The 26,883-nt window shown below is 35.7% G+C and overlaps 3 protein-coding genes across 5 annotated transcripts; 2 read left to right on the top strand and 1 right to left on the bottom strand.

Annotated features, from left to right (window-relative positions):
• Positions 1 to 14,855: 14,855 nt before the first annotated feature.
• On the bottom strand, positions 14,856 to 15,679 carry LOC142162002 (uncharacterized). The gene is made up of 3 exons (XM_075218299.1): positions 15,461 to 15,679; positions 15,190 to 15,320; positions 14,856 to 15,126 (listed from the first exon to the last, which is right to left on the bottom strand). Exons 1-3 carry the CDS (start codon positions 15,677 to 15,679, stop codon positions 14,856 to 14,858), a joined length of 621 nt encoding a protein of 206 aa, XP_075074400.1.
• A 3,300-nt stretch (positions 15,680 to 18,979) lies between these two features.
• Positions 18,980 to 23,245, top strand: LOC107814703 (DNA-directed RNA polymerase III subunit 1-like). Of its 3 annotated transcripts, none has more exons than XM_075256986.1 (6): positions 18,980 to 19,231; positions 19,310 to 19,423; positions 19,521 to 19,618; positions 20,964 to 21,168; positions 21,268 to 22,141; positions 22,542 to 23,245. In XM_075256986.1, the coding sequence occupies exons 1-5, from the start codon at positions 19,100 to 19,102 to the stop codon at positions 21,469 to 21,471; spliced, it is 753 nt and encodes a 250-aa protein (XP_075113087.1). In that variant the 5' UTR covers positions 18,980 to 19,099; the 3' UTR covers positions 21,472 to 22,141; positions 22,542 to 23,245. The 3 variants fall into 3 exon arrangements, with proteins under 3 accessions (XP_075113087.1, XP_075113089.1, XP_075113086.1); XM_075256988.1 differs by having other exon boundaries at positions 22,499 to 23,245; XM_075256985.1 differs by having other exon boundaries at positions 22,391 to 23,245.
• A 2,564-nt stretch (positions 23,246 to 25,809) lies between these two features.
• On the top strand, positions 25,810 to 26,809 carry LOC107816611 (uncharacterized). Its single transcript, XM_016642342.2, has one exon. It carries the CDS (start codon positions 25,924 to 25,926, stop codon positions 26,644 to 26,646), a length of 723 nt encoding a protein of 240 aa, XP_016497828.1. The 5' UTR covers positions 25,810 to 25,923; the 3' UTR covers positions 26,647 to 26,809.
• The last annotated feature ends 74 nt before the right edge of the window (positions 26,810 to 26,883 follow it).

Raw genomic sequence — 26,883 nt, 5'->3', positions numbered from 1 at the left:
AGTAGAAATATTACAAGCATGTTGTAAAGGTCTGAACATTAGAGAAGAGCACACTCAAAGGAAAGACAAGCTATATAAGGTCACATATGCAATAATACAACAGACACAGATGTTCCTGTTCTGGCAAACCAAATATGAACTGATTGGTTCACTTCTAGCACATACATAGGTTGACAACACTACTTTAACACTTTAAAACTCTTCAATAAAGCTTCAGACAAAACAATCATGGCTAACCTTTTTTACAGAGGTTATCAAGGATATCGTGAACAAGATCAAACTCTCAACAGGACTATAAGTTCAACAATTTAAACATGGAATCCCTGAAGACTCAACAAAGTCATACCCCTAACAGTGTTAGCCTTAAATAAATTCAGACAGTATCAACAAAGGATCTCATAAGGTTTAAGGATCATATATGGTTTTCTATTAATAGTCGGGAAAGGACTGGGGTGGTTCTGGATAAAGCATGAAATCAGGAATCAAATAGGAACATACAGTATTCTGTTAGTTACATGAACACTTCAAGTGAAGTAATAGCTTTATATAGACAGGGACACTTTACACATTTATAAAATTAAGTTAAGTATGACATGATGATAAACATTACAGATAAGGGATAGCATTGTATCAAAACAAGTTTAACCCAAACATAAATCTAGTTTAGCATCTAAGTATGAGATGGTCATGCTTCTGTTTTCACAAATTATCACTTGATTATAATAGAGTAATTAAGTCCCTTTTTTAAGGGAAGATAATCTTAAAGATAAATGCATGTCATCTTTTCAAAGACCAATAATAACTTAAAAAGATTAGAGACAGGGATGTATTATGCTAAGTAGGTTTTGAATTGAACATGCAACCAAAGATGCAAATCAGTCAAGAAACAACAAAGTTCAGTTATGCAACAATTACCTTTGACTATAACAAAACATGATCATGACTAGTTTTATGGAGAGGAAGATAGCTCAATCTCAATAGCATGTACAATAAAGATTAATAAAAAGAAGACACTTCAATTATAACAAAACCAGGTCAACAGATACAACCATAACTAGATGAGATCATGAAAATGCCATAGTGATAAACTAGAAATGGTCTTCATAGTATAACAGGCATAAGTATAAAGAATAGAAACATATAAACACTTAGAGCTTCATGTTTAAGTTAAAGGGTAGATAATATAAACTTAAGCACCTTTAGATTTATCTGTCATGATTATCAAATAATGAGCTCAATCCCAAGGCTCACATGCTACAGAGAAGCAAACATATAATGGTAAAGGTCAAAGGTCACTGTAGAATCATCAATGGAAGGCTATAAAGTTCATGTGAACATGAACAATCACTCAAACATATAGACTTTTAGAAACTTAGAAACGAAACATCAGCAGGAATCACTTAATGGTTTGATCAATCATCGATTAAAGATTCATAAGGCAAGAAAAATAATCACATAGTAGACATTAGACTAATAGAATATAAGAACTAACATACGAATCACAAATACCATAAAACAACTATAATCATCAGAATATAACTAACACATTTGTAGCATTTAAAGGAGATGAACAAAAGAGAGGGATGAGGGTTGTGCTGACCTTTTTGAGCGAAGCAGACCAAACAAAGATTTTCTCACTTGCTTAAGACCCCAGGAACCTCAATTTTGAATCAGCAACAGTACTCAGAAAATGAAAAGAAAAGAACAGCACGAAAACTTAGGCTTTTTGAACTCTAAATTCTCTTAGATGATATCAGTGTTAGGTCGTAGCGTTCGTGTGTTTCGTGAGAACATTAAAGGTCACTTTTATAGTACCATTTAAGGGTATATGGTTTCACAAGTTCAAATCAGTGATGGAGAGTGATTCATGGTAATGATTTTAGCAAATTGAGTGAAAATTAGAAGACAGAGGGAAATTCAGTGTTGACTTTAATTGAGAGAAAGGGAATCGATCGTTAAAGGTTTTGAACCAACGGACAAACCCTAAGACCTAGATGTCACTACATTTGATCTCTCGGTATAGAATTTCATGATGAATCACTGAAGAAATTTCCATGCATACTCCGATTCGATGGAGTATTAGAGAATTTGAAGGATTTGTAAATTATTAAGTATAAATAAATAAATTTAAAAAAGGGGAGGGTCAACATTGGTGGTTAACAATGACGACTCCAAGGATTACTCTATTGTACTCATTGAATCTCAACGAACCCCACCAAAGCAGAGAACAAGACTTAATATAACATACAATACAAGCAAAGATTCTAAATGCATGGAAACATAAAGCTTCTAAGAACAATTCTAAAATAGTTGCATAACAGCAATTTATGAATATTCTAAAAGAAATTCCTTACTTTTTCTTTCTTAAAAAAGTTCACTTTATGCTTCGGGAGTTCCAACTATCCTAACTTATTTTTATCTTAGTCACCGTATAATCGGCACGGGTTTGATCACATCCTGATGGAATAGGCCCAATCCACGAGGTGCCACTAGCTTCATGGTTCTAAGCGCTCATGTATCATACCTTAGCCTGGCTAGGCAAATTCTAAACAACGAGACCCTCGGCTCGTGTGGTCCCTGCTTTGGCAAGATTAGGTTTAGGAAGTCAACGCCTTGGTCAGGACCCTTGGCCTGGACAATGACCCCTTCTAAGAATAGAGGATACTCCTAAAAAAGCTTTAATAATAAACTTTTTTTGTGTGACCTCGCTAGGGTCTAAAAAAACTTCGCAACTTTCTTGACCATTCAAGTCTTAATCTTTTCTAGAACTACTTATGCATACTCATAATAGTATCTATAAATGTAAAGCATGGAATAAACATGAAATACATATTCAAAAATATTTCAAAGGTTCTTGATTTTTCATGAATTTTCAAAATCAAAACGACATAGAAGAATAACACAAAATTCTGAAAATTTATGAACATATATCAGAATAAATTATCTAAATATTTTCTAGAACAATTCTAAGTTAATAGGTTCTCACTCGCTCCAATTAAGTATATATTAACTCTTTCAAGATATTCATCAAACACCTTGTATGCATGCTTTTGTGAGTTAAATCACTTTAGTAAAAGGTTATATCAACTCACCTTAAAATTCCTCCAGCCAATACGTAGGCTCCAGTCCAATTTATACTCGTCAATGATCGATTCTAATACAACCAATGCATTTTAATTAATTTTAAAGTTTCACGCCTAAACATTGAACTTACTGTTGATACAAAGAAAGGAGGGAATTAACTATCCAATTCTTACCCACTACTATTGTAGGATAATTAACAACAGAAAATTTTATATACATGAGTTCAAGAACTAGTAATTTGCAAAGAAACCTAGAACTTCCTGTTGCCCGCGTGAGTATTTCGCTGGGAGCCTTTGTTTCTCACTACTTAAAATTCTACTTCATTGTTGTTCTGTTTGATATAAGGAGGCTTTAAGCCTTTTACGGACAGCAACCCTCTTTATGTGCTCTAGTAATCCCTTTTTTTACTTAACTTTTTGTAATGACCCAACCAGTTATTTTGAGCTCTAGTGCGTTGTTCAGCAGTTTGAGACCTTGAGTAGCTTCACTTCATGTATTATGACTTGTACGTGTGGTCAGAATTGAATTTCGGGAAGTTCAGAGTTTATTCGGATAAATAATTCTCAATTTGAAAGCTTTAAGTTGGAAGACTTGACCAAGGTTTGACTTTTGAGCAAACGAACTAGGAATCGGGATTTGAAGGTTCCAATGGGTTCGTATAATTTTATATTTGGGCGTATATTCGGGTTGAGTATCGGGTGGTCCGGAAGCATTTCGATGCTTATTATAGAAAGTTGGCATTTTTAAGTTCAAAGAATTTCTCAAGTTTGGGTTGAAGTGAATTTTGAGGTTATCAATATCCGTTTGAGGTTTTGAGCCTTGGAATAAGTTCATATCGTATCATGATTTGTGATTTGCACGCAAAATTTGAAATCATTCTGGATTGATTTGATACGTTTTGGCGCAAGATACAGAATTTGGAAATTTAAAAATTCATAAATGCGATTTGAGGTGCAATTCGTAATTTCGACGTTGTTTAATGTGGTTTGAGTCCTCGACTAAGTTTGTAATGTGTTTTGGGACGTGTTGGTATATTTGGTTAAGGTCTCGGGGCCTCGGGTGGATTCTGGATGATTAACGGATTGGATTTTGGAATAAGGAAATGCTGGAAAAAATCTGGTTGCTGGTGCAATCGCTAATACGGAAGCTTGATCGCAGAAGTGACCTCGCACAAGCGAGGTGAGAAGCTATTGTCACGACCCTAAAACCGACCCAGTCGTGATGGCGCCTATCGTGAAACTAGGCCAGCCGACACAATCCCCGAATTCAACCAATATTCAATAAAAGTCATTTTAAGCCATTAATTAATCAATAATCTCATAATATAAGTCTAAATGAACAGTGTGGAATAAATACACAAGCCTGACATCGGGGTTTCATAAGTCACGAGCATCTACTAAGGTCTAAAAACAACAAAGTATCTGAGAATAAACTATAACAGGCTAAGGAAGATAAGAGGGAGAAGGCAGGGCTGCGAACGTCAGGCAGCTACCTTGCTAACTCTGATGACTCTGCCATTGAGCAACCAACACCCGCTACCGGGTTCAAAAATACTGGATCTGCCGACAAGGTGTCGGGAGTAATGTGAGTACACCAACTCAGTAAGTAATAAAAGTAAATAAAGACTGAGCATTAGGAAATCACGTAAACCACGTCATAGCACCACAGTAGGTACAATATGTTTCCAAAAAACAGAATACCAATCAAGTTATCTCGTTAAACTCCAATTTCAGTAAAATCCTTTAAAAAATGTCTTTCTAACCGTTTTCGTAGAGGTTCAATGTAATTTATAGTGAAAGTGATGAAAATCTTAACTGGCCTCTCGGGCAAAACATAGTTCGTATACAGCCCTCCGGACAAACATGAATCATATACACCTCATAATATAAAAATCTCGATAGAAATAACAAAGCCAAATTAGTGATTAAATTCCGAACATCTAGTAAAAACTCCAGTTTAAATGAAAGTTGTTTAAAAAACTTGTTTAACATTTTCAATAGAGGCTCAGTTTAAAGATGAGTGAAATCAGTAATTTAATCAACATATTTAATAGAGACTCACTTTAAGGAGGAGTGAAAACAATAATTTCATAAGCAAACCCCTCAGTCAAAGCATCACTCGTATATGTGTATATATAGCCCCTCGGGCAAGCCTCTCATGTCACTCATGACTCAACTCTCATCAATCAGCGCTTACACTTAGCACTCACGCTCAATAGGTACCTTATAAGACCCGTTGCGGCATGCAGTCCGATCCATATATCTGCGGCGTGTAGCCCGATCCATATATATAGTCGACTGCGCTCACTGGGGGAGTGCAAACTCAGGAGGGGCTCCTACAACCCAAACACTATATCGCTGCAGCGTGCAGCCCAATCCAACATATCGCTGCGGCGTGCAGCTCGATCCATATATCGTTGCGGTGTGCAACCCGATCCATATATCGCTACGTATATATATATATATATATGTATATGGATCGGGCTGCACACCGCAACGATATATGGATCGAGCTGCACGCCGCAGCGATATGTTGGATCGGGCTACATGCCGCACCAAAATTGGATCGTGGGTGATCTCAACAGCTTCGTATGGCGATTTTGGAGTTAGGCGCATGTCCGGATTCGAATTTGGAGGTCGGTAGGGTAATTTGAGGCGTTTTGGCAAGTTTGGAAAATGGAGAAGTTTGATCCATAACTGACTTTTGTGATATCGCTGTCAAAATGCGATTCTGAGAGATGGAGCAGCTCGGTTATGTCATTTTGGACTTGTCTACAAAATTTGGCGTCATTTCGGGTTGATTTTACTGATTTTGGCACAAGTTTTCAAATTTGGAAGATTTCGAAGTTCATAGTTTGATTCATGGTGTAATTCATCGTTTCAACATTGTTTGAAGTGATTTGAGACCTCGAGCGAGTCCGTGTTAGGTTATGTGACTTTTTTATGTGTTTAGACAGGCTCAATGGGGCCTCGGGTGTGTTCCAGGTGGGCCACGAGTCATTTTCCCTATGTTTGAACTGTTGTTCTGCTATCTGGTATTTCTTTCTATGCGATCACAATGATTTGTCCGCGATCGCGTAGCAAAAAATTTGGACAGTAGCATTTTCCTTCTATGCAATCGCATTGATTTGTCCGCGATCATGTAGAACAAAATTTGGACAGTGGCATTTTCCCTTCTATGTAATTGCATTGATTTGTCTGCAATCATGTAGCACAAAATTTGGACAATAGAATTTTCCTTCTATGCGATCGCGTTGATTTGTCCGCGATCGCGTAGAACAAAATTTGGACAGTAGCATTTTCCTTCTATACGATTGCATTGATTTGTCTGCATTTGCGTAGCACAAATTGGGCCAGCAACTATTTCTTCTATGCGATCACATCTCTTCTCCCGCGATCGCGATGTACAAATACCTGGGCAGTATTTAAATAGCCCATCCGCGACCCTTCTTCATTTTTCCACCACTTTTGAACGGGATTGAAGCTTTTGAGGGAGATTTTTGAGGAAACCAAAGGGGAATCACATGGAGGTAATATTCTTGAAGTTAAGTACTCGTGGTAAGTATCTTTTAAAGTTAAGTACTCGTGGTAAGTTCACATGGGCCATTTAAAGTTAAGTACTCGTGGAAAGAACGTTGTTTCGGGTTGATTTTGAGCCTGTTCGAGGTAAGTATCTTGCCTAACCTTGTGTGTGGGACTTCCCCTTAGGAATTGAGTCTTGTATGCTAATTGTAGTCCATGCATGCGAGGTGACGAGTGTGTGCTCGGATTTATTTGTGGAAAATTTGCCTCTAGGATTCTTAGGTCCTTATGTGGAAAGTATCTCGTTATGATTAGGTTTTCTAATTGCTTAAATTGCCTCTATATGCTCCATATGACGTTGTTAGATTTCCTCTAATTCTTACTTGTTACATTGACCCTTAATTACCTTAATTGAAGTGATTGCCTTCGTTATTGTTTTGATATGTCTTGATTGTGAGTTCCTCTATGACTTCGTGCAAAGAGGTTGCATGTCCAATTGTTGTGGTTACTGGTGTAATTATCACGTGCTTATTATGTCTTGTTGTTTAGTTGAGGTTTTATTGTGAAGTTAATTTTTGGTACAAGTTTGGCTACAGCCGATTCCCTTGCCGGGACATATTTAATTCTTACTATTGGTTCCCTTGCCAGGACGTGTTTATTCTTGTTGTTGACTCCCTTTCCGGAATTCTTTTGTGATTGGTGTTGATTTGTATATTGGGATCGGGTTGCACGCCACAACAATATTATATGATTTGGATCGGGTTGCACGCCTCAACAATATTATATGTTTTGGACCAGGTTGCACGCCGCATCAATATTATATGATTTGGATCGTGTTGCACGCCGTAACATCACTATATGATTTGGATCGGGTTGCACGCCACAACAGTACTACATGATTGGGATCGGGTTGCACGCCGCAACAAGAAAGAATAAAAGTGAATATTGATTTTTTGGTGAGAACGAGAGTAAAAGCATGAAGGGTAATGCCGTGCACTTTCTGCTGCTGTGTTTATTTGTTGTTATCAATTCAAATGTTTAACTCTCATATTAAAAGTAATAATACATTCGATGTTGTATTTTAAATTAAAAGGGGTACTTTCTTTACTCAAAGGATTTCCAAAGAAATGACTTCATCTTTTCTCGCTGGCTTTCCTCATTAGCTTAGAAATTGTAATTTTACTTATATTAGGTAAATATGACATCTTGGACATATTGAGTGCATTGTACGGACGTTATGTATTGTATAGCATGTGGATTTTGTTGTTAAAAGTGAAATGGAAAAAAATATGGGGACACAAGGTGCCATGTGTGTTGAAGGTTCGGAAGTTGAGATTATTATATGAGAAATCAAGGGTTAAGACGGTCAGGATTGTGTTCTAGACATGATGTGATTGATTTAGTTGACATTGCCTTCTTTATTTGGATACATTCTTACTTATCTCTGTTCATGTTATGTCAGTGTTGATTTACTTGGTCATCCAATTTACTTCGTTATCTGATTTACTTGGTTATCATTCGTTACTATCCATGTTCTCCCTTTTAATTTTGTTCCTACTATTTGTATTTTGATTTCTCTCCGCTGTTGGTATTACCTCGTTATCTTTATCTCGATATTTTATTATCATATCCTGTTCATTCCATTTGACCAGTAGGTGTCTTGACTGTTCCTCGTCACTACCCCACCGAAGTTAGTCTTGATATTTACTGGGCACCGCCGTGGTGTGCTCATACTACACTTCTTTACATTTTTGTATACAAATCCAGGTGTTCGATCGATAGTAGTTGTGCGAGTCGTTGCGGTGGAGACTCAAGGTAAACCCACTACAGCGTTCGCAGGCCTCGTAGTCACCTTCATTTGTACTTGTCTACAAAATTTGGCGTCATTTCGGGTTGATTTTACTGATTTTGGCACAAGTTTTCAAATTTGGAAGATTTCGAAGTTCATAGTTTGATTCATGGTGTAATTCATCGTTTCAACATTGTTTGAAGTGATTTGAGACCTCGAGCGAGTCCGTGTTAGGTTATGTGACTTTTTTATGTGTTTGGACATGCTCAATGGGGCCTCGGGTGTGTTCCAGGTGGGCCACGAGTCATTTTCCCTATGTTTGAACTGTTGTTCTGTTATCTGGTATTTCTTTCTATGCGATCACAATGATTTGTCCGCGATCGCGTAGCACAAAATTTGGACAGTAGCATTTTCCTTCTATGCGATCGCATTGATTTGTCCTTGATCATGTAGAACAAAATTTGGACAGTGGCATTTTCCCTTCTATGTGATTGCATTGATTTGTCTGCAATCACGTAGCACAAAATTGGGACAATAGAATTTTCCTTCTATGCGATCGCGTTGATTTGTCCGCGATCGCGTAGAACAAAATTTGGACAGTAGCATTTTCCTTCTATACGATTGCATTGATTTGTCTGCATTTGCGTAGCACAAATTGGGCCAGCAACTATTTCTTCTATGCGATCACATCTCTTCTCCCGCGATCGCGATGTACAAATACCTGGGCAGTATTTAAATAGCCCATCCGCGACCCTTCTTCATTTTTCCACCACTTTTGAACGGGATTGAAGCTTTTGAGGGAGATTTTTGAGGAAACCAAAGGGGAATCACATGGAGGTAATATTCTTGAAGTTAAGTACTCGTGGTAAGTATCTTTTAAAGTTAAGTACTCGTGGTAAGTTCACATGGGCCATTTAAAGTTAAGTACTCGTGGAAAGAACGTTGTTTCGGGTTGATTTTGAGCCTGTTCGAGGTAAGTATCTTGCCTAACCTTGTGTGTGGGACTTCCCCTTAGGAATTGAGTCTTCTATGCTAATTGTAGTCCATACATGCGAGGTGACGAGTGTGTGCTCGGACTTATTTGTGGGAAATTTGCCTCTAGGATTCTTAGGTCCTTATGTGGAAAGTATCCCGTTATGATTAGGTTTTCTAATTGCTTAAATTGACTCTATATGCTCCATATGACGTTGTTAGATTTCCTCTAATTCTTACTTGTTACATTGACCCTTAATTGCCTTAATTGAAGTGATTGCCTTCGTTATTGTTTTGATATGTCTTGATTGTGAGTTCCTCTATGACTTCGTGCAAAGAGGTTGCATGTCCAATTGTTGTGGTTACTGGTGTAGTTATCACGTGCTTATTATGTCTTGTTGTTTAGTTGAGGTTTTATTGTGAAGTTAATTGTTGGTACAAGTTTGGCTATAGCCGATTCCCTTGCCGGGACATATTTAATTCTTACTATTGGTTCCCTTGCCAGGACGTGTTTATTCTTGTTGTTGACTCCCTTTCTGGAATTCTTTTGTGATTGGTGTTGATTTGTATATTGGGATCGGGTTGCACGCCACAACAATATTATATGTGATCGGGTTGCATGCCACAACATCATTACATGATTTGGATCGGGTTGCACGCCGCAATAATATTATATGATTTAGATCGGGTTGCACACCGCAGCAATATTATATGATTTGGATCGGGTTGCACGCCTCAACAATATTATATGTTTTGGACCAGGTTGCACGCCGCATCAATATTATATGATTTGGATCGTGTTGCACGCCGTAACATTATTATATGATTTGGATCGGGTTGCACGCCACAACAGTACTATATGATTGGGATCGGGTTGCACGCCGCAACATGAAAGAATAAAAGTGAATATTGATTTTTTGGTGAGAACGAGAGTAAAAGCATGAAGGGTGATGCCGTGCACTTTTTGCTGCTGTGTTTATTTGTTGTTATCAATTCAAATGTTTAAACTGTTTAATTCCTTTATTGTTGTGATCCTTTGTGTTAGAACCCACAATGTTTTCAAAACCTCATCGTATTTACATATATATATATATACGTTCCAATACTTCAAACTTCAATAATTGTTACATCCTTAATTCAATCAGTTTCTCAATTATTTCCCCTTAAACGGTCTGAGGTTGTATTTTTCTTAAAAAGGAATTTCTACTAAATTTTAAGTTATTAACTCTCATGTTAAAAGTAATAATACATTCGATGTTGTATTTTAAATTAAAAGGGGTACTTTCTTTACTCAAAGGATTTCCAAAGAAATGACTTCATCTTTTTTCGCTGGCTTTCCTCATTAGCTTAGAAATTGTAATTTTACTTATATTAGGTAAATATGACATCTTGGACATATTGAGTGCATTGTACAGACGTTATGTATTGTATAGCATGTGGATTTTGTTGTTAAAAGTGAAATGGAAAAAAATATGGGGACACAAGGTGCCATGTGCGTTGAAGGTTCGGAAGTTGAGATTATGATATGAGAAATCGAGGGTTGAGATGGTCAGGATTGTGTTCTAGACATGATGTGATTTATTTAGTTGACATTGACTTCTTTATTTGGATACATTCTTACTTATCTCTGTTCTTGTTATGTCAGTGTTGATTTACTTGGTTATCCAATTTACTTGGTTATCTAATTTACTTGGCTATCATTCGTTACTATCCATGTTCTCCCTATTATTTTTGTTCCTACTATTTGTATTTTTATTTCTCTCCGCTGTTGGTATTACCTCGTTATCTTTATCTCGATATTTTATTATCATATCTTGTTCATTCCATTTGACCAGTAGGTGTCTTGGTTGTTCCTCGTCACTACCCCACCGAAGTTAGTCTTGATACTTACTGGGCACCGCCGTGGTGTGCTCATACTACACTTCTTTACATTTTTGTATACAAATCCAGGTGTTCGATTAGTAGTAGCTGTGCGAGTCGTTGCGGTGGAGACTCAAGGTAAACCTACTATAGGGTTCGCAGGCCTCGTAGTCACCTTCATTTGTACTTATTTTCATTTGTTCCTTTTGTTTCAGAGCAGTGATGTATTTATTTGTATAACTACTCTTAGAAAGGCTTGTGACTTGTACCACCGATTTTAGGAATTATAATTTGTTCAGAGTAATTTAATTTAATGTTAGTAACTATCTATGTTTTTTCAGTTTATGTTAGGCTTACCTAGTTTAGAGACTAGGTGTCATCACGACTCCTTTGGAGGGATTTTTTGGTCGTGACAAGTTGGTATCATAGCTCTAGTTTCATGGGTGCTACGATTCACAAGCAGGTTTAGTAGAGTCTTGCGGATCGGTACGGAGACGTCTGTACTTATCTTCGAGAGTCTACAGAAGTGTTAGGAAATTCCCCTTCTTTCATTCCTTATCGTGCGATATTGATTCAGCTAGAAGTATGTAACTTATGTTCCCTTACATCCACTTATTTATAATATTATGCTCTTAGCGTTCGCCACACGCCAGTGGTTTGCGATGCTACAGACGAGCTACGAAGGAGTCAGGGATGCTAACGCATTACCTTGACGTGTTGTCCAGACTAAAGATACAGAGGTATTGAGAGACTAATAAAATATTAGTACAAGATGATGTTAATCGAGGAAGGTATGTATATTTTAATTAATTTTATTGTATTGCTTAAGATAGTTAAATAATATATTAATTGCTTGACCTGTTAATATATATTCTTATTAGATTTTACTAATCTTGGCAAAGAAGCTTCCACCGACGATGTTTGCTAGAGTTTGTTAGCTGCTATGTAACTTCTCCATGTTAAATAATATACTTGTAAAAGAATGTGATGTATTACAAAGTTCTTAATATTTTTCTTAATTTCTTCCATGTTTAAAGGTTAGGACTTTCAGCAAGGGATACCATAATTAAGGAATAATCATATTTAAAGCTCAAGGGAATGAAGTTCAAATTAATGGAAAACATAATTAGCCGTGATGATGTATTTTTTTTATACCGTTCGAGCGTTGGTGGCATACATTTGATCCCTTACTTTAGTTTCGTTGCATGTGCTTGTTGACATAATTTTTATGTTATAAACGGTGTTCGTCTTATTTTAGCTTCTTTTGTCCATATTAGTTAGGCGTGTTTATAGCGATATACTTTCCGTGGAATCCCGCAAATTTTCTTATTGGTGTAATCGATAACCGAATCGATAAGCCCCAAAAATCGATAAATCGAAATCGAAAAAATCGAAACCTTATTGAAACGATAACGATAAGCATATGTACAAATCGATAATCGATAAGTAATTATCGATAAGGGTCAAAATTGAATCGATAAATCGAATGCATACCCCTAGTGTCCTATTTTGTTGTTGGAATATTCTGTAGTTTCTCTCTTGCCATATGTGATAAGTAGTACAAGCCAAGCTCACTCTATAGGTTTCTGCCAACGAGTTCTTTCCATTAGCTTGCATTCCAACACAACTAATCTCCTCCCTCCCCCAATAGGACCTTTTTCTAATGCCGAGCCACTTCAGAATATACATCCACACCTTCGCGGATATGCAACAGTTGAAAAACAAATGTTGGTGACTCTCCTGTTCAACTTCACACATTGCACAAATAGTATCATTCCACATACCCCATTTTATTATCCTATCTTTGGTGTATAGCCTCTCTTGTATCGATGAGAACAATATGAATATCCATTTTGGGCTTGCTTAGGTGTTACAGATCAACTTCTTCCAGCTCACTTTAGGGAAGTTCCCCCCTAAGCATGTTATACATTCCCCTTATAAAGTACTCCCCATCTACCACAACATCTTCAATCTTCAAGGTTGCCTTCTCAAGATATTTCTTCACATTAATTATCTTTCGAATAGTCCACGAGGTATTCTTGGCATCCACATCACTTATATCCCTGCCTTTCACATAATAAATGTGCACCCACTTAATCCATAACTTGTCCTTTTTTTAGACAAGTTCAGTAATGTTTCAGGATTGCAGCTCTATTCCATACTTGCACATCAACGATATTTAGGCCCACAGTTGTCTTAGGTAAACACAATTGATTCCATGCCACCAAGGCCTTTTTCTTAGCTTCTGTATTTCCTGTCCAAAGGAAGGTTTTGCATACTGCTTCGACTTTGCTGATGACCTTCTTAGGCAACAGGAAAATCTGAGACCAGTAAGACTGAATTGCTATTAGCACACTTTTAATCAGTTGCAACCTCCCTGCATATGATGGAAACTCTTTACAGTCCAATTAGTTATTCTTCCGAGCATTTTATCAATCAATGGTTGGCAGTATGCTATAGCCAGTCTTTTGGAGCTTAATGGTACTCCAAGGTACTTGAAAGCCAAGGTACCAACAGAGAATCCAACTTGTTGTACTATCTCATGCTGCACATGGTTAGGCACTCCTCTAAAGTATATACTACTTTTGTTTATGTTAGCTATTAGTCCTGATGCCTTGGAAAATTATTGAAATTGATCAAATAATAGCTTGGCTGATACCACATCACCCCTGCATAACATGAGGCTGTCATAAGCAAAACCTAGTTGTATTATGCCCAGCTTTTCACATCTAGGATGATGATTGAAGTTTGGATTCCCCTTTAGTGTTCTAAGCAATCTAGTAAGATATTCCATGGCAAGTACAAATAAATATGGGAATAATGGATCACCCCGCCTGAGCCCCTTTTTGCCCCAAATGATTGTGTTGGATTTCCATTTATAACAATTGAATAGGAAACTTTTCTGATGCAGCTGCTAACCCATTTGATGAACCTTTCTGGAAAATTCATACTTGACAAGATCTGCTCCAGAAAAACCCATTCCAATGAGTCATAAGATTTTTACATATTCACTTTGATCACAATACTTTGTGACACTCCTTTTCTCTCGTATCCTTTAATGATTTCATCGCTTATAACCACATTATCATGTATCACCCTTCCATGAACAAAAGCATTTTGGGTGCAATCCACTAGGGAATCCATGAGTTGTTGTAGTTTGTTGGTAATCATTTTGGAGATGATTTTGTACAATGTTGTGCAGCAGGAGATTGGTCAATATTCTTTGATAGAGACAAGGTTCTTTACCTTAGGTATCAATGTTACTGAAGTCCAGCTTATAGGTCTATACATATCAGCTGTTTCAAAGTATCTAAGTACTTCAATTGTTACCTCCTCTCCCAGTATGTGCCATGTTTTCTTAAAGAATGTTGAGTTAAAACCATCACATTCTTGGGCTTTCAATGTGTTTATCCCTTCTGGTGCTTGATATACTTCTTTATTTGTGAATGGACTTACTAATTGAAGCTGTTGGGCTCTGTTCAGTTTTGGCCCTTCCTTCATGATGTTTGGGTTGATGCCAAGTAAGCAATTCTGGCTTGAGTCTAGTAGGCCTTTGTATAAGCCAATTATATCTTATTTGATCTCCTCTGGCTTTTGCAATAACCTTCATGTTGTGGATTTAAGCTGCTTCATATAATTTTGTGCTCTTCTCCCTTCATGTTAGCATAGAAATATGCTGTATTGGAATCACCCAGCTTGAGCCATTTGACCCTTGACTTTTGCCTATAAATGCTTTCTTCTATTATACTCCACTTTTCAAGTTGCTTCTTTAGTTCCTTATCCCCCTCATACTTTCCCGTAGAGTGGCTGATATCCCTCATTTGTGCTTGCAATTTGTTCAGCTTGTCCCTAATATTCTGAATTTTGTTCCACACTCCTATAAACTCCTCACTGTTTAATCTATTCAGGGCTCATTTAACAATCTTCACCTTTAACCATATGCCCATCATGCTTTGTGTAGACCTTTGACTTGACCAGCCGCTTTTAACTATGTCTGCAAACTTAGGATGGTTTGCTAGACAATTCAGAAATCTAAAACAAAGGAGGCATGGATCCTTGATATGGACTTGCAGAGGAGGCATGGCATTCATCCACTGTGCATTTACTAATGCTTTGTCTATCTTACTATAAACATGGCCATTGGTCCATGTAAATGTTCTTCGAGTAGTTTGAAGTTCTGCAACCCACACTCTTCTGTGAACCTTCTAAAATCCCTGGTTTCATATTATTGTACCTCATTTCCTTGTGATCTATCCTTCACATATATAATTGAATTAAAGTCCCCCATTATCAACCAAGGGTGGATCATTAGCTCCTCTATTTCCTTTAGTTTCCTCCATAGTTCCCTCCTAGCCGGGATATTATACAACTCATACACTGCTAAAAAGTGAATGATTATATTAGTATGTCCATGCTGTATTATCCCATGAATGAGCTGATCATGGATCTCCATGACTATAAATTTGACTTCAGTAGCGACCCATATTATCCATATACAATCTCTAGTTGTATTAGATCCGTTGGTACACCATTCCCAGCCATAAGCTATTTTGTTTACTATCTTGGCAACCTTATTGCTATTAACTCTATGCTCTGAGATAGCTATTAAGTTTACTTTATTCTCCTTTAAAAACTCCTTCAACTCCTTTTGTTTGTATATTTTGTTTATTCCCCTAACATTCTATGTGACGATCTTCATGTGGAATGTTGAGATGATTGAGGTCTTCATTCATTCTTACCACAACTACATTGCCCTTTATTATCTATTTCCCTTTGTGTGTTTGTGCATTAGTTTCTGATTAGTGGACCAAAATCATTGTTTGTAGGCACCCCGACTTGTTGCTATACTAACATTTTTATTGCCTTTGTTTGCAGACCTCATTCTTGCTTTTTGTCATCCTTCATCATCCTTGGGATCATGCTGTTGAGTTGGTCCAATACCCATTCCAATCCCCTATTTCTCCACTACCACCTGAGTCTATGATTTTTTGGTCTGCCATATCCATTGCTTGGTCTAATTCTTCTCTCTTGGCTTTTGGGTTTTTTCCTTTCTTGTCCTAGGTTGTTTATTTTTTGCAAATAGCCATGTTTATAGTAATCCATCTCAATCCATCTTTTACTTGAAGGACAACAATCCATTTATACATGTTATGTCATTTCATGAAAAGTTAGATTTCAGGCAATGGAAGGCAGCTTGATTGTCACATATTAGCTTCACTTGTTTGACTTCACTTCACCATAATTATTGGAGAAATTGTTTCTACTATATTAGCTTACAAGTTATAATTACCATCACTATATTTCTACACAATATCTAGTGGATAACGTTTCTCTTATCTCATTGAGAACTTGTTTAATTCGCATAAGAATATCCAACAATGTATGTGTTGATGGTCTCATATTTACCTTAGGGAATACGTTGTTGTTTCCTTATATGATCTTAGGTTAAGTTAGGCTTAAGGTTCATTTCATTAACATATGTTAGAGACAGATACACTCAAGCGTTGGGTTTTATTTAATAAGATAAAGAGGTTTGAATGAAAATGGAGGGAAAAGAATTGGAGGGAAATGAAAAACTTGAAATGTTCCTTTTGTTAAGGCATTTTGTTATGCTTATATAGAGAAGCATATCTTCTACCTCTTAAAAAGTTGAGAAGAATTGGTGCCTCGCGTCATTGCGCTCGCTCGGCTTTAGATTTGGATTTGGTCAAATGATCTAATTGATTGATATATTTTTTGGACCAAATTTATTAATTTCCTTTTTCCTATAATTACTCATGCAAATTTTTAAAAGTAAAATTTGCGGTATAAATTTATTTTAATTTTTTCCAAACGTCAAATTTGCGACCAAACAATTCACTTAACATAAACTTGATTAATTTATGTCAAAAAAATACCTTGTCAAACGAACAGGTATCTTGGCACATGTTGAACCCAAACCATTGGCTATAAATGCGGAGGGCTAGCCTAATTTTTCATACACTAAACATCGAAAAATCTGCATATATTTTCTCCTCTTTTCTATGCATTTATGCATAGTTTTCAAATGAAAAAGTAAGTGTCTAGTGTGATTTCCAGCCGTTTGTTAAGTTCACTGTAATTTATATTGCCGATACTACAAAATACTTGTTCCATTTTATCCTAGGAGAAATTAATCCGAAAATTTTGAGAAACAACGAGGGGATTAAATTCTTTAAAAAAACACAACTTTCTGTAAGTCTTGGAACTTTATTTTTTTCGATTCAGTTTCTAATTTGTTCATCTAACTTTTTTAGTTTCTGATTGTGAACACAAATTACTAATATCAAGTTCTTGGTACTAATCTTGGGCCCAAGTGTTCCACGTTGATTGTATTTTTTTATAGAGAAATTTTCATAAAGCACTATCTTTTGGTAGTAATTAGTCATCTATAGATACCATTTGCTATATTACGGATTATAGATACCTTTTATGTGGTTATAAGATGTATTTGATGTATTTAAGCTATTGTATTCATGAATACAGTAGCAAAAATAGGCGTGAATCAGGGAAGTCCAGCTAATCAGTTGTTGTATTCGAGTGTATTCGACTGTATTCATGGAGTGAAACATGGGATTACAGCTGGACAGATTATTGTATTCGACTGTATTCACGGCGTGAAATAGGGGATTACACTATTTTTAAAACAGAAAGTGAATCAATTAACATACTAGACTCCTAATATAATTCCGGTAAGAACTCAAGTTTTAACTTTGGTATAACTCATGCAACATTTTCAACTTTCTATATAACTTATTTAGCATTTACGTGTTCTGGAAAATATGAAGTTCATTAAAAGCTACTTAAAATCTGTAAAATATTATGCATAATGTTAAAAATATTCCTTGCCCTGTTTAGAGCAATATATTTTGATCCCTGCCATTAGGGGTGTCAATGGATATTCGAAAACCGACTAAACCGTACCGCACCGAACCAATTTTTAGGTTTCTTTTTAAGAAACTGTAGGTTTTTATATAAATCTATAACCGCACCGATAACTAGGGTAGGTTTTTTACCGAATAAATTTTACATGTAGAAAATATATTTATTTATTAAGTTTAAAAATAATAATGTATTAAATTTTCTTTGAGCCTTGTAATTATGAAAACTATTACAAACCAACAAGTAATTAAACTCAAAATACTAATTCCTAAAACCTATTATGCTACTTCTACTTAAACTAAGTTATTTCAAATATCTTTATTAGCAAGACACAAAGTATTCTAGCGATTATGAGTAGCAAACTACAATGTATTGAATATGTTTCCTTTCATATAATTTAGATTTATCTTTTTGAATATTTAATCTTCTATAGACTTTATTCTTGAGTCTCAGCTTTGTATATCTTTCAACTCGTGTGATTAATATTTTCTTTGCCTTTGTTTGATTTCTTTTACGCTGTTGTAGAATAGTTGATGGATCTAAACTCTAGCCATCTTTTTTTTTAATTCATCACCCTTTAAACAGTAAAAATGTCTAGAGAGTTTTGCTAAGTACTATAAAAGAACGTATGTTATTGTAATTCTACTTCTACTGGTGAATTTTACATGATATTAAAAACAATACCGAAAATTAACCGAACCATACCGATACCGAAGAGAAACCGACATGATTGAGACGGTTTTGAAAAGTCTAATTTTGGTTATACATAATAGAATAACCGAAAAATTGGTATGGTACAAATTTTATAAAATAACCAGCCGAACCGAACCATTGACACCCCTACCTGCCATTTCTTCTTCTCACTCAAACCTCCTTGATTAATTTGTGAAGCTCTCATAATGACATTGAACTAAGTACTTTGTGAGTTGAACATTTATTTTCTGTGCAGGTGGCTAAAAGTGTAAAGATTGTGATGGCATCTCGATTAGCATCAATTGCTATTACGCTAGATATGGAGACAATTCAGGTGTCACAACTGTGTATTGATGCTTATATTGTCAAGCAGCCGATTTTGCAGACCCCAAAAATAAAATTGAAAGAACAGGTGAGAAAGGTTGTGTTTCTGGTTCGGCTGCTTATCTATTAATTATATCTTATTGGGGAAAATTCCTATTTTCTGCAGCAAGTAAAAGTTTTGAACCCCAGGAAGCTAGAAGTTTTTCCTCAGGCTAATAAAGATAAACTGCATTTTGAACTTCACCGGTTGAAAAATAAGCTTCCTTTTGTTGTTGTGAAGGTATGACAATTATCAACACTAAAATCAAACTAAATTTGTGGGTTTTTGTCCGAACTACTCTGTTCACTTCAACTTGTAAATCTTGTCGGGATGTCAGGGTATTACTACGGTTCAAAGAGCTGTGGTGAACAAAGAACAAGAAAGAGATCGTAAGAGCGATGTCAAAGGAGAAACATATGAGTTGCTTGTTGAAGGGTAAGTTTTATGTACGGCTTCCGCATTCTACATCATTTGGTTGTGCTCTGTTTGGTGTGGCAAGCCTGTTATTCACTACAATATTCTGATAACTAGATGTATTCAAGATCTCAGAACTTATTTCTCTTTTCGGAAGAGAGATCCCAAAAGTTATTTCGCTTTCACATACCTTATTCTTTTTTGTTAAATTAAAGAATAACCTAAGAGGAGGGCTAGTTAGGTTATCGAAAACGTTGCACCAATCTAGAGAATTTGAAACCTCCTTCTCAAACAATTGCTTAAAGTGAAGTAGATTAGAACTTGGGTCAATCTTAGTCTTTTAACCTCCTTTTGGACAGGCCAGGGTAGTCTCGGACTGATAATGGCCCCTTACCAAATTGATTATCTTCAATTATTTATAGCTCTAACATTAGATATTCATCTAATTGTATCTATCAAAATAAATTGGTAAATCTTAATTTTAAAAGTATATTCATTAGCAAACATAGTGTATTTAACTAGTCAATGGCTACAAATACACATTAAAATCCAGTAAAGTTGTTGCAAATTTTTCTGTTATTTTTTCTTTGGGACCTGCATACGCATGCTATGTTTGCAATTAATGATTTAGACATAGTCTAAATATCATAACAATACACCAAATTAATTTAAAAATTAAATGCAATTATGATCTCAACTATATGAAAGAAGACAAAAAACTGTAACTGCGGGCTGCATTTTATGTCTATGCAGGCAGTGTAAGGCTGTCGGCTGTTACATGAAAATTAATGTTCTACCAAGATTCTGGAGGCTCTGATACCATATTGAAGCGTCTCACCTACCTCATCTAAAAGTTTAAGTTGTTAGAAAGAAGGAGCACTGTAAAATATTTATTTATCTATGTAAGTTTAGGTCTGTTACATTTTTAAAAATCAAATAAGGAATAACTTTGAAATTTATCTTTTCAATTGGAAAAAAGTAATTAATGGAACAATTTGAATCACAAGATCATGATTTGGAGATGTTTTGGGGCTGGTTTGTTGCAGTTAGATCATTAAAAAGAATTTGAAAGGATTATAAAGTATGTGCAGAAAATCTGTATTTGTTTCTTTGATTGAGAGGTTAACTGGAAGGCTAGCAACTCATCTGATCAAATTTTATTTCAAAATAATATTGTCTAATATAGTTTCGAGGATCTTGTGAAGAAGTGTACAAGAGAATAACAGTCCTACCTTACTGTTTTGGTTCAATTTTCAGCAGCTTGGGCTTTTGGTTTTCTTTTCTGTGACTCCATGATCCAGTTAGTTCTTGCAATAAAATAGAAGTCCTTCCACACGATACCTGATTTGCTCTTTCCTTTCTGCAGTACCGGTCTCCTAGCCGTAATGGGCATTGACGGAGTTGATGGGCGTAATACAAAGAGTAATCATATAATGGAGGTGCAACAAAGACTAGGCATTGAAGCAGCAATGATCTCTATAATTGATGAGATTAACTATACCATGTCAAGTCATGGAATGACAATAGACTTGCGGCACATGATGCTTCTAGCAGATCTGATGACATATAAGGTAGTTCTCCTGGAAAATTTTCCTCAACCAAAAACATGTTGGATTCCTTTAATGTCCGATTAACAAGTTTAATGGACACTCTTTTTTTTTCTATCATAGGGTGAAGTTCTGGGAATAACCAGACATGGCGTTCAGAAAATAAAAGATAGCGTACTGATGTTAGCCTCATTTGAGAAGACAACCGACCACCTGTTTAATGCATCTGTAAATGGAAGGGATGATAAGATAGAAGGAGTTAGCGAATGCATCATCATGGGCATACCAATGCAGATAGGCACTGGGATGTTTAAACTTCGGCAATGATATGTGTTTGATATTTTGGCATGAAAATTTTAATCTTGAACCTTAACGTATCTTATATGTATGTCGTAATTATTTGAATAAGCTAATCATCAGAAGCTCCAAAGGGAGAAAATTGATTAATCTACACAACCTTTAAGGTCTTATTGCTAGATCAGAGAAGTAATATTCTGAGGAATGGTTTCTTTTCATAAAATAATCTAGAGGAATGATTTTCTAGCTTGTTCCAATTACCTGGAGTTATTGTAGTAGCTCCTAAATTCTAGCTGCATATTAAAGTGTCTTTTCCATCTGTGGTGAATCTCTAAAATCCAATGAAATCCAAACGTCTGCTTTGGTAGGATACTTCCAGAATAACTTGGCTATTTTGATCCCTCTACTTATCATATTTTATCCTTTATTCCTGCCCTCTTCTCTTGTCATTCTTGTGAATGTCTTTATAGTTTGATGTTCTTCGTACAGTCCAAGTTAACTAATCCCTTGTTTCCCTGTGTTTTGTCTTTCCTTTGTCTATGCCAGTGTTCAGCAGGTTGAGCTGAATTATCAATCAGAACCTATGTTATCCTAGGACTTCTAAATGAATTTGTCTGGTTCTGCAAAGTTAATATTTTGTCAATGCCTCAATGGCATTTGGGAGGCGCTGCTGAATTCTCTTCGAAGGATAATGGCAGAGGTAAAGATGAATTTAATATGAGGAGAATATGCACTCTTTTTGTGGCTTGATATTTCAATGCAGCTGCTTGTTTTCTTCTTCCATTGCATATTGTGCATCAAAATTTATTTTTATAGTTCCTAATCTGTGAACTATTCTTCAAAATGCTTTAATGGATAGCATTTTCAGATTTCTCCCCTTTTTCCTTCTACTTACTGTTTTTCCTTCTATTTTTCATGGGGCACCCACTCTCGGGTTTGGGGGAGGAAGGAATTGGAAAAGCTGGAGCATTGTCAGATGTTATTGGATATTAATTTGGTGCTACTTTTCTTGATTTAACCATCTTACCTTTTATCTTCTTTGGCACTGATTGTACAGGTAGACGACTTACAATATTTTCTTCGTGTGGCGTGATATGCAGATTCTAGCATTGACCATGCAACATCAGGTGAATTTTAAAAGAAATCGTCGAAGGAGGCAGTCTTGCCAACACCTGGAAGATTGGTTTCACCAACCTTATAACGTAGAAAGTTACTTTGGCCCCTGTTGGTAATCATGTTTACGGGTGACATTGTTTTCATCTTTATTTAAGGCAAAACGTAATTTCGGGAGTCCCTCCTCCAGCCTATGGTAACACATCCTTATGTTACTCCATGGTTGCTGATGCAGATTTTGTTAGTATTTTTTATGATGCATTTGCAAAAAGTCTTGGCATATTGGTAACTCATATTGGGAATCTTCCCTCAAGGAGTTGCAGAATGTCTAGCTATCCAACCATTTGTTAGAGGAATAGGAGTAGTGTACAGTCTGTGAAGCAATAGAAGCAAATTAGGAAATTTGAATTATAATTTTCGGAAGTGGAATTTATGCTTTTGGCATAAATTTCCTAGTTTACGTTTATTTAGAGTCAAGATAGAAAAGTAACTTGTGAGAAAGGGAATTGCACTTTTTGTTTCTGGAGTTCACCATTTCTGGACTTTAAATCTGGGGCAAGACTTTTCACATGTTTGAAGAGGTCAATGATGTACCTGTCACTTTAATAGATGTGTTCTGGTCCGCAAAAGGTTCCTTCTTTTTACAATGTCAAGGTAATGTAAATTGATTCTTTTGGCGTTCCATAACATTATATTTTTTTCTACAACATTGCTATTAGAGAGTGTGTGTGTTGTGTGTAAAATGGTAGTCGCTACCTTTTTGGCTGAACCAATTGTTGGCGATGTTTTTTTCCCTTTCTTGGACTGTAAAATGGTAGTCGCCATGTTTATAGTAATCCATCTCAATCCATCTTTTACTTGAAGGACAACAATCCATTTATACATGTTTTGTCATTTCATGAAAAGTTAGATGTCAGGCAATGGGAAGGCAGCTTGATTGTCACATATTAGCTTCACTTGTTTGACTTCTCTTCACCATAATTATTGGAGAAATTGTTTCAACTATACTAGCTTACAAGTTATAATTACCATCACTATATTTCTACACAATATCTAGTGGATAACGTTTCTCTTATCTCATTGAGAACTTGTTTAATTCGCATAAGAATATCCAACAATGTATGTGTTGATGGTCTCATATTTACCGTAGGGAATGCGTTGTTGTTTCCTTATATGATCTTAGGTTAAGTTAGGCTTAAGGTTCATTTCATTAACATATGTTAGAGACAGATACACTCAAGCGTTGAGTTTTATTTAATAAGATAAAGAGGTTTGAATGAAAATGGAGGGAAATGAAAAACTTGAAATGTTCCTTTTGTTAAGGCATTTTGTTATGCTTATATAGAGAAGCATATCTTCTACCTCTTAAAAAGTTGAGAAGAATTGGTGCCTCGCGTCATTGCGCTCGCTCGGCTTTAGATTTGGATTTGGTCAAATGATCTAATTGATTGATATATTTTTTGGACCAAATTTATTAATTTCCTTTTTCCTATAATTACTCATGCAAATTTTTAAAAGTAAAATTTGCGGTATAAATTTATTTTAACTTTTTCCAAACGTCAAATTTGCGACCAAACAATTCACTTAACATAAATTTGATTAATTTATGTCGAAAAAATATCTTGTCAAACGAACAGGTATCTTGGCATATGTTGAAACCCAAACCATTGGCTATAAATGCGGAGGGCTAGCCTAATTTTTCATATACTAAACATCGAAAAATCTGCATATATTTTCTCCTCTTTTCTATGCATTTATGCATAGTTTTCAAATGAAAAAGTAAGTGTCTAGTGTGATTTCCAGCCGTTTGTTAAGTTCACTGTAATTTATATTGCCGATACTACAAAATACTTGTTCCATTTTATCCTAGGAGAAATTAATCCGAAAATTTTGAGAAACAACGAGGGGATTAAATTCTTTAAAAAAAACACAACTTTCTGTAAGTCTTGGAACTTTATTTTTTTCGATTCAGTTTCTAATTTGTTCGTCTAACTTTTTTAGTTTCTGATTGTGAACACAAATTACTAATATCAAGTTCTTGGTACTAATCTTGGGCCCAAGTGTTCCACGCTGATTGTATTTTTTTATAGAGAAATTTTCATAAAACACTATCTTTTAGTAGTAATTAGCCATCTATAGATACCATTTTCTATATTACGGATTATAGATACCTTTTTTTGTGGTTATAAGATGTATTTAAGCTATTGTATTCATGAATACACTAGCAAAAATAGGCGTGAATCAGGGAAGTCCAGCTAATCAGTTGTTGTATTCGAGTGTATTCGATTGCATTCATGGAGTGAAATATGAGATTACAGCTGGACAAATTTTTGTATTCGACTGTATTCACGGCGTGAAATAGGGGATTACACTATTTTTAAAACGGAAAGTGAATCAATTAACATACTAGACTCCTAATATAATTCCATAAACTCAATTACAACACACAAAATTTGTATTTTCAGTTATAAAAAAGATTCTTAACCAAAAAATACCCCAAAAACATAGCAATCTTCAGAGAAATTATATAATACATCTGAATACATAAATTATATTAATTAAAAAAAACTTATGAATACATTCATGGCATATAGCGAGACAGTGAATACAATGAAATACATAGAATACAGCGGGATACATTGAAATACAATGAGAAAAAAATTGTGAATATAATGAAAAAAGACAATGAATACAATGAAAATCATGAAAATACAGCGTAATACATTGAAATTACATTGAAATATATTAAAAGAAATGTTCTTCTTCATCGCGAAAGAAAGAAATCGTCACTTAATGGATCTCCGAAACCGAATCCTCTTTCCACGACCGCCGCCATCTCCTAGTTGGACTTGTATGTTATAATTGAGTTTGTTGAGCTATATTAGGAGTCTATTATGTTAATTGATTCACTTCCCGTTTTAAAAATAGTGTAATCCCCTATTTCACGTCGTGAATACAGTCAAATACAATAATCTGTCAAACTGTAATCTCGTGTTTCACTCCATGAATACATTCGAATACACTCGAATACAACAACTGATTAGGTGGACTTCCCTGGTTCACGCCTATTTTTGCTACTATATTCATGAATACAATAGCTTAAATACATCAAATACATCTTATAACTACAAAAAATGTATCTATAATCCGTAATATAGCAAATGGTATCTATAGATTGCTAATTACTACTAAAAGATAGTGATTTATGAAAATTTTCAAAAGGAAAAAGGTATTGGGTCGGGTAAAATCTGAAACTCAAATGTCAAAATCATCATAAAACCCTAACAAAAGCCCTAGCTCTCCGTAACCCTCAACCCCAGCAGACACCGCTACTCTAGCAACCAAAATCGAACCAAAATCTCAAAGCCAATGAAGACAATATCAGGGAAATTAACATCCACAACCCCAATCTCTCTTTCTCAAGCAGCGAAATCGCTCTCCAAATTTGCTGCATCAGAAAACGGAGCTTCACATTCTGTCTCCATATATATCCAACGTGCCGCTGATTCATTCAATCAACTTGTTCAGCTTCATGAGAAACTTAGACCAAATAGTGCAAAAAATGAGCTTTCTATCAAAGTTGAGGAAAATTCCGAAAGAAGGAAGAAAATTAGGGAAGTTGGTTTAAAGGCTGAAGATGTAGTTAAGAATGATGATTTCCCAAATGGGTCACAAAAAAGCAGAAAAAGCAACAGTCTTGATAATAAAAGCAAGAAGCTTGAAAAGGATCAGAAATTGATCCAGACCGAGCACCGGCTCGATATAAGTGAAGGAGAGACAGCAAAATCCAAGAAAAATGAGCTGGAGTTTGTTAAAATGGATAGCTATGTGAAGAGGGAATCGGAGTTCGAGGAAGTTAAGGAAGATGGTATGATAAGTAGGGACACAAAAAATAAGAAAACGAAAAATAAGGGTGTTGATGACAATGAGGGTGAGGTGGTGGGGAAAGTGGAAGAAGATTTGAGGGTTAAGGAGGAGGAGGAAAGGAAGAAGAGGAAGAGCGTGGATCGCAGTGAGGGTGAAAATGCTGGCTCAGCAGAGCAGAGTAATAAGAAAAAGAGTAAAAAGAGGAGAATTGAAGGTGAAAAGTGAATGAGTTAGCTGAATTGTATGAGATTTTTGCTGCTGCTGTTGTTGCTAGTATTGGTGAGGATCAGAGTAATGCTTTTTTATGTAGGAAAAATGTCCCTTGTGGATATCATTGCTAAAGCTGTATTGATATAAAATTTCAAATGACATTTTGAGTTATATTTAATGAGATACGATTCAATTTCAAATGATTATGGATCTAACAAAGTTTATTTGACATATCATAATTTATGTGCTAAT

Source organism: Nicotiana tabacum, chromosome 7 (genome assembly GCF_000715075.1).
Source record: "Nicotiana tabacum cultivar K326 chromosome 7, ASM71507v2, whole genome shotgun sequence".
Lineage (NCBI taxonomy): Eukaryota > Viridiplantae > Streptophyta > Magnoliopsida > Solanales > Solanaceae > Nicotiana > Nicotiana tabacum.
The sequence above is the reverse complement of the archived record's forward strand: the minus strand, read 5'-3'. Positions and strand labels throughout refer to the sequence as shown.

Excerpts from the sequence above, each read along its gene's own strand:
- LOC107816611 (XM_016642342.2), top strand. The coding sequence starts at position 25,924 with ATGAAGACAATATCAGGGAAATTAACATCCACAACCCCAATCTCTCTT.
- LOC107814703 (XM_075256986.1), top strand. The coding sequence starts at position 19,100 with ATGGCATCTCGATTAGCATCAATTGCTATTACGCTAGATATGGAGACA. Across the intron at positions 19,424-19,520 it reads TTCCTTTTGTTGTTGTGAAG|GGTATTACTACGGTTCAAAG; the intron begins GTATGACAATTA and ends TCGGGATGTCAG. Across the intron at positions 21,169-21,267 it reads CAGATCTGATGACATATAAG|GGTGAAGTTCTGGGAATAAC; the intron begins GTAGTTCTCCTG and ends TTTCTATCATAG.
- LOC142162002 (XM_075218299.1), bottom strand. The coding sequence starts at position 15,679 with ATGGAGATCCATGATCAGCTCATTCATGGGATAATACAGCATGGACAT. Across the intron at positions 15,321-15,460 it reads ATAGATCACAAGGAAATGAG|TGGATGAATGCCATGCCTCC; the intron begins GTACAATAATAT and ends GTAAATGCACAG. Across the intron at positions 15,127-15,189 it reads AGCGGCTGGTCAAGTCAAAG|ATTAAACAGTGAGGAGTTTA; the intron begins GTCTACACAAAG and ends AGCCCTGAATAG.